General features: G+C 45.6%; 1 protein-coding gene across 1 annotated transcript in view; it reads right to left on the bottom strand.

Moving 5' to 3' along the window:
• dock3 (dedicator of cytokinesis 3) overlaps nucleotides 1-18,367 on the bottom strand; it is a 1,401,685-nt gene that overhangs the window by 596,567 nt on the left and 786,751 nt on the right. The window contains 2 exon segments of the mRNA XM_041191502.1: nucleotides 1,102-1,162; nucleotides 5,336-5,417. Coding sequence (XP_041047436.1) covers nucleotides 1,102-1,162; nucleotides 5,336-5,417 — 143 coding nt within the window.

An 18,367-nucleotide genomic window follows, 5' to 3' on the forward strand; every position in this document is an offset into this window, starting at 1 on the left:
ATGACATGTGCAAGGGCTCTACTTGCTGAACACTGCTGTCACCCTGGGCAGGCACTTTTCAAAATGTCAATGGCTAGGACATGGTCACACATTAAGTCTAGTGACCCCATTTTGAGGCCCTTAGTGCCCCATTAACACATCAAAGTCCAGCCCCATATCGTGCACGCATGAACCTTGGCCCTTTACCTGGTATCTCACTGATATTTTACAGATCCTCTCCAAGTATAATGTACCATACCATGCAATAATATTCAGAATATATTACTTCAAATTAACAATCAAGTTACATCATTGGCCTGGATTTTCAATCTGGGATTGGATTCCAATGCCATGATCGATTCTAGGTCACAACCACACAATGCGTCAGCATCACTGACACAATGCTATTTTAACATGCAACTGCTTTAATTGGGCTGGAGGCATGTTTGACCCCCAATATGTGGTGATGGGCACTGCCTGGAGGCAGGAACTACTTCTCGGCAGTGAGTTTAAAAGTCAAATGGCAGCCATGATTGGACTTGCCATTGCTTTGGGGGATGGAGCAGGCAGGGGAGCAGAGGGCTAGCAGCCTCATAGTCTGAACAAGTCCATAAGCTCATTCAACAGGTAATTAATCTACTCTGCTCAAGAGATGGCAACTTTTGCAATGTGATGGCAATATGAGCACCTCTGTTTGACTTTCCTTTTTGTTTCAAGATCTTAAGTCAGTAGTCACAATAAATAATGACTCCCCACTGAGCTGCCAACAGCTGTGCACTAACGTGCCCCAGAATATTCGCTCTTCCTGTTCATATCTTTGAAAATTTCATTCTGTCCCTTCCCAGCCTGTTAATACACTCTTCAATAAATTTAACAGCAAGTTAATTGGAGGCATGCAAATGCCAGCTTTCACTCCCCGCTCTCCCTTTGACAACTGCAGCATGTCACGGAGGGGTTGGAAGACTGACATGTCATCCGAGAGTGCTATTTTCAAAGCGCACCTGCATCTGACCTTGTCCCCAGGTTGATTGAAAATATCTAGTCCTTCCACTCTGGTGACTTGCCAATGATTTCACATTAAAGCTCTCAACAGTAGACTGTTGTAAATATCAAGGCGTTTACCTATTCGTATTACATGAGCAACTATGTAGAGATCTCGCTTCAGATCCTTGTTACTGAGATCCTGAAAGTCCAAACATAAAAAGCATAGTTATGTCAGGTAAATGACAGTGAGCATTACAGACAAACTACAGTTAATAGCATAGCTTGAGGTGAATGCTGCAGGTTAATAATTAATTCTATCAGTATATTAATTAAAATCACTATTATTAGCAATACCAGTCAGCATTTTTTAAACTGAGTGTCAACATTTCACATGAAAAATCAACTTTTTTGCTGAGATTAGTGTCAAGTGATCAGATCAGTGGGGAGTTGCAACCCAATTAAGCATTACTTTCTCCCATTGTTAGTTGCAATGTACTTAACAATGCTACTGAAGCTCAGGTGTATTGTTGTCCCACCAACATGACCACAAACATAACTTCCTATAACACCGTTCACGCCAAAACTGATCATTTAAAAATCTCCTATGTACACATTCTATTTGTGTTCTGTATGCAAACATTTTATAATGGGAAATTGTATGTCAAAATTTTTACCTGCATGCTTTGCTGCTGAGCTCTGTGAAATACTTAAAATGTTTTATGGAGAAATGAATTTGGCTACAACTTTTTATCCTATCTCAAATTTCTAATGTTCAAAAGATGTTTTAAAGAAAATAATATATTACATATTTCGCTATAACATGATCAAGTGCACTTAATGAATATATTTGTGACTTTAATACCATCATTTAAATTTTTACTTGAAGGCCTCAGTCTTCAAGTACCTCCTTCTCCCAAATGGTAACAACTGACCAAGGGTGCAAGAAAAGAACTGTAAGTTGAAATGAAGAGAATTCCTTTGTCCTTTATCATTTAAGCACCACACCCTGTGGTATTTTGTGTGTCATCCCAAATGATCCCAAACTATTAAGCAATTGCAAATATCAGCTTCTGCAATGACCTGCCATCTAAGAGCTGTTAAAGGCTAGTTAATAATCTACGTCAGTGAATGAAGAAGAGTGCAGTAATAAAGTCAGCAAAGGGTTCATGTATTAATTTACTGATGAATGGCAGCTACATCTTTTTTAAAAACATGGGAAAAAATTAATATTTTAAAAGCAACAATTAGGAAGTTAAAACCTGCCCTTCACCTGTAGGGCGGAATCTTCCCAGAATTACACTAAGTGCGGTAGTGGGTGTAAAAAACAATGTTTTACCCACTGGCCGCAATGGCGGGTTTTCATGCCATATCATTGGCTTCCCAGTGCATCCCACCTCATTAATAATGCATTCATGGGAAACACGCTGGATTGCTGGTGGACAGGCTCGGATTTGCCCATCACCTCAGCGCTTCCTTGCTCCGGGTGTCATATTTAAAGCGCACCAGAGCACAGCCTACTTCATGTCTACAGGCCAGGTGACGGATGGCCCTCAGCTTTAGTGACGCCTCTCTGCAGCACCTGCTGGATGCAGTGGAAAGCTGCGTGAGCTCCTCTACCCCTGCTCTGTCTGCAGGAGTCACCAGAGTCACTAATCCAGCCTGGGAGGAAGGGGCAGCGGCGGTCAGCACCAACGGAGCACGGAGGAGGTCAACCATCCAGTGCTGGAAGAGGATGAATGATTTCATCCATTCTGCCTGGATAAATCAACCACCTTGTCACTCTCAATATACACCTCCAAACCCATCACACATCCACAGGGATCTCACACCTCAAGAGGCAACATCACTAACTGTCACACACCCCCTCACATTCACATCAGGCTCAAATCCTCTGGAGCTTGGGTCCTCACCCCGTCCATGACTCTGCTCACCACACAAACATTCCATGCATCCCGCTCACACTCTCTCCATTTGTTTTCATACAGGAGAAGCCTGCTCAGAACAGCAGGGAGACCAGGGGTTGAGTAGCCAACATTAGGCCCCTTAGAGGCCATCACGCTGACGTGGACAATGCCTGTGCTGGTGAGGTCAGCGGCGAACACCACCGTGAGGATCCTGCACCAGATCATCTTTCTCTCAATGCAACTGTGAGTGCCCTGTCTCCTGTTTTTGACACTGTTGGCATGCACTAATTATCTCAGCTTTGGTTCACAGGGAGCTCTGCCAACTGACCAATACCCTCAGCCAGCCAGTCCCTCAGCTCTATCCAGGTCCTCACCTCCAGCGATGAGGACACCTCCATTGAAGAGCTGGAAATAAGCAGCCTGAAAGACCACACCCTCCACCAGTGCAGAGACACACACCTTGGTGAGACCTAGATCTAAAGCAGGCTCAGGTTCACAATCTGGTGGTCACTGCACAGACACGTGTCCGCAGCAAGGAGGAGGCAAGTTCAGCCAAGCTCCCTGGCACTCGGAGGACTGCTGGGGAAGAGGTCCGAGTCGTTTGAAAAGCCTCTGGATTTGGCCTTCCAACTCATTGTGGAGAGTCAGCAGAAGGTGGGGAACATCGTGTAGAGATGTTGGAAGCCCTCAACAGAGTGGCATGCGAGTTGGAGGAATGTGTCCACCTGCTCTCTCATGAAGTAATGCTCACATGTGCATGCATGGAGGTCGCCTTTGGAAGTAAAAACAGAAAATGCTGGAAAATCTCAGCAGGTCTGACAGCATCTGTGGAGAGAGAAACAGAGTTAACGTTTCGAGTCTGTATGGCCCTCCTCCAGAGCTGAAGCTCTTGTGTTCAATCATTACTGAACATCCCCACTTCTGACCTTATGATAGAGGGAAGGTCATTGATGAAGCAGCTGAAGATTGTTGGACTTAGGACACTTCCCTGAGGAACTCCTGCAGCAATGTCCCAGGGCTGAGATGATTGGCCTCCGAAAACCACAACCATTTTCTTTTGTACTCGGTATGAATCCAACCTGTGGAGAGTTTATCCCCCAATGAGCAGTGACTTCAATTTTGCCGAGGCTCCTTGATGCCGCTCTCAGTCAAATGCTGCCTTGATGTCAAGGGCAGTCACTCTCACCTCACCACTTGAATTCAGCTCTTTTGTCCATATTTGGACTCAGGTTGTATGTAATGAGGTGAGGAGCAGAGTGACCCTGGCAGAACCCAAACTGAGCCTCAGTGAGCAGGTTACTGCTGTATAAGTGCAGCTAGATAACATTGTCGATGACATTATCCATTACTTTGCAGATGATCGAGTATAAACTGATGGAAAGGTAATTGGCCATATTAAATTTGTCCTGGTTTCAGTGGACAGTGTTGTATATACATCAGTTTGTTGTATATCTTATATATTTCAGAGCAATGCAGAGATAACGCTAGTTTCTAAGTGTGCAACAGTTTTTATTTACAAGGGTTTTAAAACATCTCTGCAATCACAAAATGTCTGTATTCATGCTTACAGTTCAGCTTCTAGCAGCTTTGCTGCTTACTCAAGTTCTGAGTCCACAACCAGGCTTAATCAATCAAGCACAGTGAGCATAGGTCAGTCACTAGACTCAAATATTTAAGAACAGAACAATTGAACAATTAAATTCTACTGACAGGGCATACCTGGGCAATTTTCCACATTGCCTGGTAGATGCTGATATCGTAATCATACACATTGCCTAACCTAGCAACAACCTAGTTGGAATAATGACTGTGAGAAAGATGAAGGGGAGAAAAACATTTTTTTTTTGTTAAGTAACTCATCTGTGCATTGTGCATTGCTACCAACACATTTCACATTGTTTAATTTTGATGATCTTTCTTTCTATTTTTTCTCCTTTCTCATTAACATTGAGAGGAGGCAATGGCCTAGTGGTATTGTCATTGGACTAGTAATCCAGAGACCCAGACCCAGGGTAATGCTCTGGGGATCTGGGTTTGAATCCCACCATGGCAGATGGTGCAATTTGAATTCAATAAAATCTGAAATTACAAGTCTAACGATGACCATGAAATGATTGTTGTAAAAACCCATCTGGTCCTTTAGGGGAGGAAATCTGCTGCCATTACCTGGTCTGGCCTACATGCGATTCCAGATCCACAGCAATGTGGTTGACTCTTAAATGACCTAGGAAGCCAGTTTCTCAAGGGCAGTTAGGGATGGCCTAGTCAGTGATGCATATGCCCAGTAAATGAATAAAAAAAAGGAGAGAAAACACGGTCGAGGGAGAAGCAGCTCTTTTTGTCCTGGAACTAAAACACTATGCAAGATTCATCAAAATTCTTTCATGACAATTATCTTCATGTGTAGAGCCATTAAACTTTCTTTTAGAATAAAGCAGTGAATACAGTAGAAAGGGACTCCAAATTACCGTAAATAAGGCACACAGCCGCTCTATTTTCTCAGGGTTTCTCGGCATTCCATTCTTGTTCAACCTCACCATAAACCTCTCACTGTGGAAGAGAAGAAAATACAATTGAACATTTTTGAGAAAGCATCATTGGTCAGAATATAGATTCCACTTAGCAAGTTTTCTTAAAGGGAAGGTTTGCTCAGGCACCAGTTCCAGTTCTACACAGAGATTGTAGCAAGGCTACTTCCACTTGAACTGTGAGAAGTATCGAACTGTACAATTCAAGGTTTTGTCCATAAACTTGCATTGCTTGTGCAGAGAACATTTTGAGCTATGTGACTTAAAGCAATGGAGGTAGAGTTTTTGCTGATGATACAAAGATAGCTAGGAAACTAAGTTCTGAAGAGGACATAAGGAAGCTACAAAGGGACATAGATAGGTTAAATGAGTGGGCAAAGATCTGGCAAGTGCAGCATAATGTGAGAAAATGTGAAATTGGCCACTTTGGCAGGAAAAATAAAAAAGAAGCATATTGTCTAAATGGTGAGAGATTGCAGAGGGATCTGGATATCTTAGTGCATGAATCACAAAAACGCAAGTATGCAGGTATTGCAAGTAATTAGGGAAGCTAATAGAATGTTATCGTTTATTGCAAGGCAAATTGAATATAAAGGTAGGGAGGTTGTGCTTCAGTTGTTTAGGGCACTGGTGAGGCCACATTTGGAGTGGACAGTATTGGTCCCCTAATTAAAGGAACGATGTAAATGTGTAAGAAGCAGTTCAGGGAAGGTTTACTCAACTAATACCAGGGGCAGGATTTTACGTCCCATGGGCAGGCGCGCGCCTGACCCAATAGGGCATAAAATTGCATGCGATGACATCGGGCGAGCATCTCGACGTCATCACACATTGCATAATAGTTCGGTTGGCGGGCACGCGCGAGAGTTGGCAGTACATTCACTGACAGTTAAGAGGCCTATTAAGGCCCTTAATCAAATAATTGAAAACTATTTTTCGCTGCCCGTCCAATCTTATGGTTGATGGGTGGGCGAATCAACCAGGCGGCCTTTGGATTTTTTATGAAACCTCATCCATTGGCGGGATGAGGTTTCCAGCAGTAATTAAAAATATATAAAAATGCTTACACATCATCTTTAATATGTCCCTTTTCATGTGACTGAGTCACATGTGGGGACATGTTTCTCTCTTTTTTAAAATCTATATTTTTGTATCCACAATTCTTCAGCTCCCTGAGGCAGCTCTGTGCCCTCAGGGAGCTTTCAGTGTGCGCTCCCCTGCGCATGTGCAGACTTCAGCGCTTGCCTTCCTTCTGCCCCCATCCAGGCAGCGCTGAGTTCCTCAGCACGCCTTTCATGCTGGCTGGCTGTTAATTGGCCAGCCAGTGTGCAATCGTGGTCGGGGGCCGATCGCGGGTGGCAGACCGTTTCCCAGCCACTCCTGGGCCCATTTGCCGTGCTCGCCCGACGACCAGAAAATCCTGCACCAGGAATGGGCGGGTTGTCTTATGAGAAAAGGTTGGACAGGTTAGGCTTGAATCCACCGGGGTTTAGAAGAGTAAGAGGTAACTTGATTGAAACATAAGATCCTGAGGGGTCTTGACAGGGTGGATGTGAAGAGGATGTTTCCTCTTGTGGGAGAATCTAGAACTAAGGGTCACTGTTTGAAAATAAGGGGTCGCTCATTTAAGAGAGATGAGAAGAAGTTTTTTTCTCTCAGAGAGTAGTGAGTCTTTGGAGCTCTCTCAAAAGGCAGTGAAGCAGTCTTTGAATGTTTTCAAGGCAGAGATGGATAAATTCTTCATAAACAAGGGGTGAAGAGTCATCAGGGGTAGACGGGATGATACAGTCAGATCAGCCAATATCTTATTAAATGCTGGAGCAGGCTCGAAGGGCTAAGTGGCCTACTTCTGTTCCTAACTCGTATATTCATTTGTATGCTTGTTTTTTCTAGTGTGATTTGCTTGTAATCAGCATTGTTAATTGTATATCAATTGTGTTTAATTATAGGGAGGCAGTGATTATTAACTGGGCATTCACTTGAGCCCCTACAAATAGTTAAGGACTAAAACTGTAGTTGTTGTGTTTGGAGGTGCATGCCTGTAATGTATGATTCCACAGATAAATTTAGAAGTGTGTAAAGATTGGCTCCAGTTCTATCCTTCACCAACTGACTTTCTGGAGTAAAACAGATGTAACTTGTGCAAAAGATTTCAGAACTTGAAGTGCCTATTAGATTCAGCACAAATCAATATTTTGCAATCTTTTGTGCTGCTATAAAAATCATCATGCTCAAAGCCGCCCACAAAACTAGTCATGCTCCTGGGTGAATTAATCATTTCTGATAATTGCACTCATTTGGAGGCCTTCATGAAAGCTCCAAAATTTATGCTGGTTTATTTGGGCAAAATGACAACTAATTAGCACATTTTAAAAGAATTTGAATATAATTTTTTTTAATGTACTAAGAAATTGACTACTGTACTCCAGTTTAACAACATGTATTTACAAAGTGTTTTTAATGTAATAAAATACCCCAAATGTTTCACAAGAGTGTTATCAAATAAAAAATTGATACTAATCCTCATAAGGAGATATATGGTAGATGTCAAAAAGCTTACTAAAGAGGTTGGCTTCAAATGGTTCAGTATATTTTTTAAAAGTCATTTAAAGCCATTTTAAAAGTAATTTAAAATCAGGTTACGCACAGGCGGTGGATTGACACTTAATTAAAAATGCTTATTTTTTTGTGATAAACCCATTTCTAGCTGTATTAATTGAACTGCATCAAAGAACCACTCTTAACTATATCAAATAATGCAAGAATGTCAAATTTCAAAGGGAGCAACAATTTATACTGCCTGAGAAAAGCATGATGATTGATTGGCAAGTTGACTCTGATTGGTTGAGGTGTTGTTATGGAGAAAGCACCAGGGAACCATTACACCCACATTTTTGTTTAATTCAAAAAGGTGCAAGGCCTGAACATGTTTCTTTTCCCTGCAGAGGACAGGTTCCTGCATATGTAGCTTCGAACAAGCGTAAGTGAGCCACGTTGTGTTTGATTGTAACATTAACTCTGAAAGCGATGAATGCCACCAACTAGCTCGCTCCTCTGGTCACGGTAGGGGCGGGGGTTCTCGGATGAAGGTGACAGACGCATGTGCGATGAGTACTGGAATCATAACGGGTTCCTCTCAGAAACTGAACTGTCGTAGCCAGAGAGCCCGATGAAGTTCCAAAGTGGATGACACCATGCAGCAGGTGTCCACTGTCTCCTCAGCCCGCCCAGTGTGCGTAGTGACTTTGATGATTGAATGTATTGATCTTTTGTCTTCCTTCCATAGATGCGCCATCCGCAGGAGCTGCCAGCGACCCCGAGGACCCTCCATTGAGCTCCAAGGAAGACATCACCCAACACCAGTGTCACACCATCTCTCTGAACCAGGCACCAGTGCAGATACTCACACGTCAGTGGCATTAGTTATTCGGGTCTGCAGGTCATGCACAATGGTGAGGGCACATCACACTTGCATAAGGAGCTGGCAGAAGCAGAGGTCCCAGGGAGCCAACAGTAGGAGCACAGCTGGAAACCAGGACCATGCTGCATCCGAGGAAGATGACAAGCCTTTGGAGTCGCCCATCAGACAGCAGATGCTGGATGTCCAGCGGGATGCGTGGGGAGAACTGGCAGTGTGAGAGATGGATGAGGCACCTAGTCTCCATGCTAGGTCGCCATCCATGAATGGTGAGCATGGAGGTGCAAATGCTGCCTGTTGTCTGAATGGGCTTCTCTTTGGATGAGAGCATGAATTCCTCCACCTCTCCGCCAGTGTCTGCTGCATCTGATGATGCCATGACTGAGGAGTGCCCAGCCATGGGGCTGGATGCGCCCTTTGAGGCAGAGCCTACTCAGGTTCTGGCGATCAGAGGACGGCAACCAAGGTCATCAGGGCCATCAGGACAGCAGCAGAGTCAGCAGGCTGCCTCCAACACCACTGTCAGCGAGGCGGGGAAGTGGGGGGAGGTACCAAGACGCAGTACCCACAAGTTGAAGGCAACTTGAGCAGAGCAGGGGTGTGTCACAGGTGACATTTTTTGTGTTAAGTATTTTGACTCTTCTGTCAAGGATGGATACTTTATTTGTTCTTTGTATGTTCATGTGAAGTAACATAAACATTTATTTGACTTAAATGGGCTGAGTTGGCTGGATGGTATGAATAGATGCCAGATGCAGCACAGGCTTATAAAAGTATGGTGTTGTGTGGTGCTGGAGTACTGGGCTGGGTTCTCATTCATTGATTGTTAGCAAAGGAGACAGTGACATTGGCTTGATGGGGCATCGATGTAGCGGATGCCTAGCTGAAGGTTTGCAGGATCTAAGCATCTCTGGTGTCCCTGCCTCCATGAAGGTTCCTGTCCTCTGCCTCGAGGTCCTGACCCTGCACCTCCCCACCTCCTCAGAGCCATCACTTGAGTCATCCTTCGTGGCCTGTGGAGCTGCCTCACTGTCTTCAGCCTCCAGTAGATCCCCCCTTGCCAGAGCCAAGTAGTGCAGGGCGCAAAATGCGATGACTTTGAGGGAGACACGCTCTGGAGGATACTGCAATGCTCCCCTTGACCAGTCCAGGCATCTGAAGCGCATCTTTAGCAGCCTGATGGTCCTCTCCACCACTACCCTGTTGCATCTCTCCTCGGCCTCAGCTTTTGGGTAACGGAGTGTGGTCATTAGCTACCTCTTAAAGGGATAACCCTTGCCACCCAGGAGCCATCCATCCACTCATGTAGCCAGGAGCCATGAACAGCCTTAGTACCTGTGAATGCTGCAAGAAGTAAGCATCGTGTGAGCTCCCAGGGTAACGAGCACAAACTTGGAGAATTTGTGTCCTGTGGTCACAGATGATCTGAACATTCATTGAGTGGAACCCCTTTCTGTTTATGAAAGCTCCAGGCTCACATACTGGTTCCTTGATGGCCTTGTGAGTGCAATCTATTACACCATGCATGCAGGGGAACCCAGCCATCACAGCAAAGCCTCGTGCTCGCTCCACCTGGTTTGCCTTGACTGTCCAAAAGTAGATGAACATGTGGACATGTCTAAAGATAGCATCAGTCACAAGCTTGATGCAACTGTGTGCAGCTGATTGAGAAATGCTACACAGATCCCCCACTGAGCCCTGAAAAGTACCGGAGGCATGGAAGTTGAGGACCACTGTGACCTTCAAAGCCACCGGCATGGGGTGTCAGCTCACACAGTTGAAGGCGATTTCTGGACGTATCATGTGACATATTGCTGTCACTCTGTCCCTGGAGAGGCAGAGTCTCCTGCAGCATTGGACCTTGGACATCTAGAGGTAGTTGGAGCGCTGCCTGAACACTCCTGATGCTGGGTAGTGGCGTCTTGGCATACCATCCCGCCTTCGCCTCCCTGCTGGCCCTGCACACACTGAGCCCATGCCTCTCCTCTGTCCCTGGGGCACTGCCCACGCCCACCTTGTCTCCTTTCCCAGTGAAGGAACAGAGACATATTTCCAAGTCAGGATGGTGAGTGGCTTGGAGGGGAACTTCCAGGTGGTGGGTCCCCATGTGTCTGCTGCCGTTGTCCTTCTAGATGGTAGTGGTCATGGGTTTGGAAGGTGCTGTTGAGGGAGCCTTGATATGAGTTCCTGCAGTGCATCTTGTAGATGGTTAGACACTGCTGCCACTGTGCGGTGGAAGTCAATATTTGTGGATGGGCTGCTTTGTCCTGAATGATTTCAAGCTTTTTGAGTATTGTTGGAGGTGCACTCATCCAGGTTTTATACTCTATGAATGAATTAAATGAATGCTGCTTTATCTCTCCACAAGATACTTTGTAACACCCCTCGGCCCTCTCTATGACCAAGCTTTGCTTTCGTCACAATGCTTCCACAGTAACATGCATTCTCTGTTTCACTCTACAGAGGTTTAAGGACTGAATTTTACGTTCCCCTGGAGGTGGGTTGGCAGGTGGGCATGATGCCAGGGTTCCTGGCGCCTACCCACCTGCCCACTATAATTTTATATAATTTTATATAATTTTATAATTTTACATGTGGCAGGGAAGGCATTGGGTGGTCCACCATCCATGGGCCAACCGAGGCCCTTAAGTGGCCAATTAATGGTCACTTAAAGGCCTCTTCCCTCCTCCGCTGCAATTTTTCCTGTGTCATGTGGGAAGCCTGGCAGCTTTCACTCCGCTGGCCAGTGGAGGGCAAGGGAGGGGGTCGTACCTTCGTCACGAACACCCTAGCCCATCAGAGGGCTCCCAAAGGTACCCCCGACCCAGTTCACTGTGCCCCCTGGCCTGTTCAGCCTGGCCCTCCATGCCCTCTCTGGGACCTGACAGTTTGACATTAGCAATAACACCACCCACCCAGCAACCCCCCCAATACCCCTCCCCTCACCTAGGCGTCTGGCTCCAGCAATGATCTCTGTTGTGTACTAGATGTAGTCCCAGCAGTAGCCATTGCTCCTGGGGTGCTGCTGGGGCCAGAGAGCTGCTGGGCATTTGATTCGCCGACAGCTGTTGGAATCAGGACTTTCACCCTGGATATGGTGGAAGTCTCGCCTTGAACCACTGAACAGTCTGCTGGCAGTTAAATTGCTGTGGGACACGCCACTGAATTCGGGAGAAGGTCTGCTCGTGAAATTTATGCCAGCAGGAGTGCAATGCTATGTGCAATGTAAAATTCCACCCTCTATTTCTGAAAGCATGCTTCAGTGAATGAAGTTTAAATAGTATATATACAAGAGCTAAAAGGGATTTGGTCAGTTACTAAATCACAGCGTACATAACCAATGATTTTACAGTTAGTTTTCTATCGACCCTTTCACCCAGGAGCTGCTTGCTTTCAATGTCCTTCTGGTACTGCTGCCAAACTATTCATTCTATTTCATATATATACCATAATCATCTTAGTGCAGATTAAAATGTTCTAATCTCCTTAATCCCTTTTCTTGATTACGGAGATGGAAAGACACAGGATTATGATGAGGGGAGGTTTTACAAGTTCTGATTTACAGAACCAGTCTATTACTCTACAGTGATATTGCTGACGTTGAATTACTCTCCTAAGCTGCTGCCACAACCACATATTTTGATCATTTCAAACCTCACCTTTTCCCTCTGTTCAATCATTTTTACAATATTTACCAGTGATTCTATTTCTGGTGGGTTAAGTATTTGATCCACTGCACGAGACTTGGTTGATCATCCATCATATAAACAGCACACTTTTTTCTACAGGAAGAGCTGAATTCAATCATTTTGTCACGTGGGAGTTTGCACAAGAACATTAATTGTAAATGAGGTATAAAACTCACTTAAGTAAGAAACTTCCAATAAATTTGGAATAAAATTTACACAATTCCTCAATTAAATTGGTTTAGTTTGATGCAATATGACCCTTTTCACCCAGATTCATTACTCACAGTAGGCTTCAGTCTGGGGAGGAAACAAATTACACTTGCTACTTTAAAGTGAAACCATCTTAAACTTGAACAGCTAAGCCTTTAAAGTGATCAATACCTGCTCACCAATACCAGCCCATTGACAAATTTCAAACAGTTTCACTGTTGTGATACTTGTTTAAAAGTGTAAAATAGTACTGTTTCTCACAGTTCACTATGGCCCCAAACATCTTTTGATATTTAGATATTTCAGATTGTAGCTATTTTATCTCAGATTCCAAGGGTGGAATTTTACGACAGCCGGATTTTATGGTCCCACCGAAGTCAATGGAGTTCAGAACAGCTCGTTGCATTTTATAGCCCTGTCCCCACTGCGATGGGGCTGTAAAATTACAACCCGTGATTACACAATTAAATGAAGTCTTATGATGCATTGCATAGTGTGCCTGCCTCCGAGTCATAGGTTCTGGGTTCAAATCCCACTCCAGAATTTTACCCTTGGTGTGCGGGCTAGGTGGGGGCAGGCAGCAGCGGTCGGAAAGTCGACTGCCACCCACGATCGGCAGTGCACTGCAATTTCATGCTGGTGGGCTAACTAAGGCCCGCCTAGTGTGAAAGGCGGCTGGGGAATCAGTGAGAAGGGGCGGGGGGGCATGATGTCCGCCGGGTCCAATGGCGACCCGGTGGGTGATTCAAAACCGGCACAGCCTGCCCCTGGAAGGCTGCCATGGAAGGATGCTGAAATCTCCATGGATCCTGTTGCGGCAGGGGGGAGGGCAGAGGGCAGGTCGGCAGAGCAGTCGGCCCTGTGTTTCTTGAATGAGTGCCTTGCAGCCCTCCTGGAGGAGGCTGCAGCCAGGAGAGAAACCCTACGGGAGGAGGAGCCCCCACACCTCACCAAAAAGGCCTGGGGGGAGGTGGCATCCAGGGTCAGCAGCCACAACGTGGTGAGGTGCACATGGGTGCAGTGCCGGAAGCGCTTCAACGATCTGCTGCGATTGGGAAGGGTGAATATCGTGTTGGCATGCAGAACAGTTAAGAGCTGGGCATCCCTCCGTGGACCTCAGAGGTATTAGGATGTGAGTGTGTTAGAATCTGAGTGGTAAATGTCAATGAGGCAGGAGCTGGCCAAGGGGGTGAGGCCTGGCTGCTTGGACTGAGTGCCTTGCGGCTCCAGGGTAACGAATCAACTGAGCCCTGCGAGGTGTGCCACAGGTGGAGTTGGCCATGGTACAATGGCGCTGCAAGTAGAGAGTGGACTTATCAATGCTCCTCTATCCTTTCAGGACAAGACATCCCATAACAATATTGAGAGGTTGCGGATTGGCGACACCACACCTCCTAGTCCTCATGCGTTACGAGCAGGAGGCCCTGCAGCTCAAGAGGCAGCATGTACCTCGGTCAAGCGTCCGCAGTGAGGTTGGGGTGCCAGAAAAAGGTAAGGGTGCAGTGCATTGAGGTGAGAACGTCAGCTATTGCAATCATTCTAATGTAGTCTCTATATTGATGTGAGCCTTGAACCTGGAGTCCCCATTGATAATGAAAAGATGAGGGTGCCATGATGCATATCTCTATCTCACCAGAGTGCCTGGCATGGACAGTGACAGTGTCATGACTTAAACTAATGACATGTCCTTCTTGTCCCTTTTAGGATCACCAGCAAGTAGTCGCGCAGCCACCACCATGCTGAACACGCACATGCATTACACCCTCTCTGTCAAGGGCACCAGCGCAGATACCAGCACCTTGGTGGGCATAAGATCATCGTCTAGTATCTTGGTGCACATTGGGGGGGGCACTTCACACTTGCTTGAGGTGCAGGTGGAGGCAGAGAGTGCCCAGGGCACCGGCAGTCGGAGGACTGTTGGGGACCAGGACAATGCTCAGTCAATGGCTGATAATGGGCCTCTGGATTTGTCCATTAGGCAACAGATGCTGGAGGTCCAGCGGGGTGTGCAGGACGATCTGGCGGAGATACATGAGGGAATGCATGCCATGGTGTCCACTGTGGAGTAGTCCCTGTGGAGCATGACCACTGCGTTGACCCTCATGGCTGAGCACAATGCCTCCTCCATGAAGAAAATGGCAACTCTCTGCTTCAGGGACTCAATCAGGGGATGCACTCAGACCTGCAAGCCCGCACACCGGCAATGACTTCAGCTGGTCAGTGGGAGATGGATTGGGCACTCAGTGTTCCAGCTAGATGCCTGGCCATCAGTGGTGAGCAGGGAGGTCCAATGTGACCTCATGTTGGCACACGAGCTGCCTGTCGTCTCTGTGGGCTCCTCTCAGGGCGCTCCAGATGATAGTAGCAGCTCCTCCACCTCTCTGCATTGTTGAGTTGCACATGGATAAGTTTGGTGTGGGCCTACTGGGGTACAGTTGTAAGAAATCACTGTATGATAAGTTTATAAAATTCTAAGAAACTTGTTGAATATTACAGGAATAGCTCTCTCTCTTTTCCTTTAAGGAAAGCTCTCATAACAGCTTCCGGGGCTGACAAACGTAAGGCTGCAAAGGCTGTTATCTCTGCCAAATACCCTGGCACAGACAAACAAAAACAAGACATTGGTAATCCTGATGGGTGGGATGTGAGTTGACCTCATGAGCCATAAGTTAACCAACTTTCTGAAGATTAAACAGAGCGTCCTAGGAAGTGATGAGCCACAAGATGACTTAATAAACTTCTGACAGAAATAGGACAGACTACCTTGAATATCTGTCCTTTGCTAATGGACAACTGAAGAGATGATTGGCACAAGCCTCTCCAAAATAAGGTATATAAACGGAAAGGGGAAAAACACACTTCGGTTGGAAGAGAATATCCCAAAGTGGACCGATGCTGACTTCAGCCTAACACCTTGGTTAGCTCAAGAAGACTGAGGAAAACAGAAGAAACTTCCACTTCCAACCCTCGCCTTGGAAAAGATGAAGAGTTTCCTGATATCTTGACTGACTTGAGGAGGGAAAGAACAAAGAGAGAAGAAGACTGCTGCTAGCAAATAGACAAGAGACTGCCACTTCTAGCCATGGAGGTCAGCTTCATCAATCTATTTGTATGATCCAGGACCAGTAAATCATTCTAAGGAGACTGCCACCATAAGCATTGGAGATCAGCATCCCTCTACTTCCCCCATCCATTATTCCGAATAGGGACCAGTAAAACATTCTCACCTGTTACAGATTGTATATCTCCTCTGCTCATTGAGATTAAGTATCACTCTTTTCCTGTCTATTTAGTTTACTCATAATTTTTAAATAGTTGCTTCTTAATAAGCTACCTTAAAATAATTTTGAGTTCTCCACCGCCTATCTTAGGTAATCTGAGACTTTCAAACCTTAAAATCTTACACAGTGTTCTGCAGTTCAGTATGAGATGGCAAGAGCAGAGGTCCTTAGGGTCTTGTCCTGTGATCCCCATGAGGTACCAGCCAGTTTACTGGGAAGGTTGTTGTGGGTTTTTCCCAATAGCCTTGATGAGGTGGTGTCTGTACATGAGGGTTCTGTCAAGAGTGACAGCTAGATAAACAGGGTGGGGTTGTGTGTCAGTCTCTGGGCATCCAGGGTGATGTTCGGTTCCCTCTTAGTGCTTGCATTGTGAAGGTGGAATGTGCTAGGGACTGTTTACTGGTACTCGATTTTAAGTGCCATGTCTTGCAGTAGTTGGCCAGATCTGCAATATCGTTGTTCAATGTGACTTCCAGCTCCAAGGAAGTCTGAGACTGTATGTCACAGCAGATGTCATCTGCATAGATAAACTTCTGGGACCACGGTAGGGGGGGGGGGTAGGTCATTGGTGTACCAGGTTAACAGGGCTGGAATTAAGATGGACCCCTGTGGTGGTCTATTTGTCTTCTTCCACCAGGCACTAATCTTGTCACCCATATGCACTCTGAACTGTCTCTCCTGGAGTAGCAGTTCAATGGCGTCAATATCCTTGGGAGGGAGAACTCTTGATATCTTGATGAATAGGCCAGTGTGCCAGACTGTATTGTAGATTATGGTACGTTAATAAATTATAATACACCCAACCATCAATGTCTACTGTTCTGGCTCCTCAATTGCTATACTGTATCAAACCATCAAGGTCTGTTGGTACAGGTTCTTCAATATGTATACTGTATACAAACACTGAGTCTACTGGCTCCTTGATATGTAACTGTATTCAACCATTAAGGTTTGCTCGTGTCAGATCATCAGCAGTCATGCAACCCAAACATCAATGTCCACCAGTGCTGATTCCTCAATGCAAAGACTAAAAATCTAGATTTGATGGCCATTTGATACATAACTGCACCCGGAGGTTTGCTCAAAAAATGTATTACACCCCAACTATTGAGCTCTGATGGACTTGGCTCCTTGATATGTACACTGCATCTGAATATTAAGATCTGCTGGTTAGAAGGAATGAGCCATACAGGCTCAAAACAGCTGGGAATTGTATTCAAGCCGATTACCCCAAATTATATTTTAGAACCAATTCCAGTGAAAAATTTGCATATGCAGCTGCTGGATATTAGTGACTTTTCCAATCTGTTCCATATCTTTCCCATTAAGGACTGTACGTTTTTTTTTTAAAAATTCATTCAGGGGATGTGGGCATCACTGATTAGGCCAGCATTTATTGCCCATCCCTAATTGCCCTGTTCAGGGGGTGTTTAAGTGTCAAACACATTGCTGTGGGCCTGGAGTCACATGTAGGTCAGACCACGTAAGGATGGCAGACTTCCTTCCCTAAAGGACATTAGTGAACCAGATGGGCTTTTATGACAATCGACGATGGTTTCACGGTCATCATCAGATTCCAGATTCTAATTTAATTCCAGATTTTTTTAAAATTGAATTCAAATTCCACCATCTGCCATGGTGGGATTCAAACCCAGGTACCACAGAGCATTATAGTAGGTCTCTGGATTACCAGTCCAGTGACAATACTGCTAGGCCACCACCTCCTCAAATTTCACAGAATGAAAGCTGTCTGAGTGCCTTGAGAAGTCGGTTACGTTTTTTTTATCCATTCATGGGATGTGGGTGTCGCTGGCTAGGTCAGCATTTATTGCCCATCCCTAATAGCCCTCGAGAAGATGGTAGTGAGCTGCCTTCTTAAACCACAGCAGTCCATGTGGCATAGGTACACCCAGTGCTGTTAGGGAGGGAGTTCCAGAATTTTGACCCAACAACAGTGAAGGAATGGCAATTTTCTCCAAGTCAGGATGGTGAGTGGCTTGGAGGGGAACTTCCAGGTAGTGGTGTTCCTATCTATCTGCTGCCCTTGTCCTTCTAGATGGTAGTGGTTGTGGGTTTAGAAGGTACTGTCTAAGGAGGCTTGTGAGATCCTACAGTGCATCTTTTAGATGGTACACACTGCTGCCACTGTGCATCAGTGGTGGAAGGAATGAATGTCTGTGGATGGAGTGTCAATCAAGCAGACTGCTTTGTCCTGTATGGTGTCAAGCTTCTTGAGTGTTGTTGGAGCTGCATTCACCCAGGCAAGTGGAGAGTATTCCATCACAAATCTGACATGTCTTGTAGATGGTGGACAGGCTTTGGGGAGTCAGGTGGTGAATTAATCCCTGCAGAATTCCTAGCCTCTGACCTCTTC

Source organism: Carcharodon carcharias, chromosome 7 (genome assembly GCF_017639515.1).
Source record: "Carcharodon carcharias isolate sCarCar2 chromosome 7, sCarCar2.pri, whole genome shotgun sequence".
NCBI lineage: Eukaryota > Metazoa > Chordata > Chondrichthyes > Lamniformes > Lamnidae > Carcharodon > Carcharodon carcharias.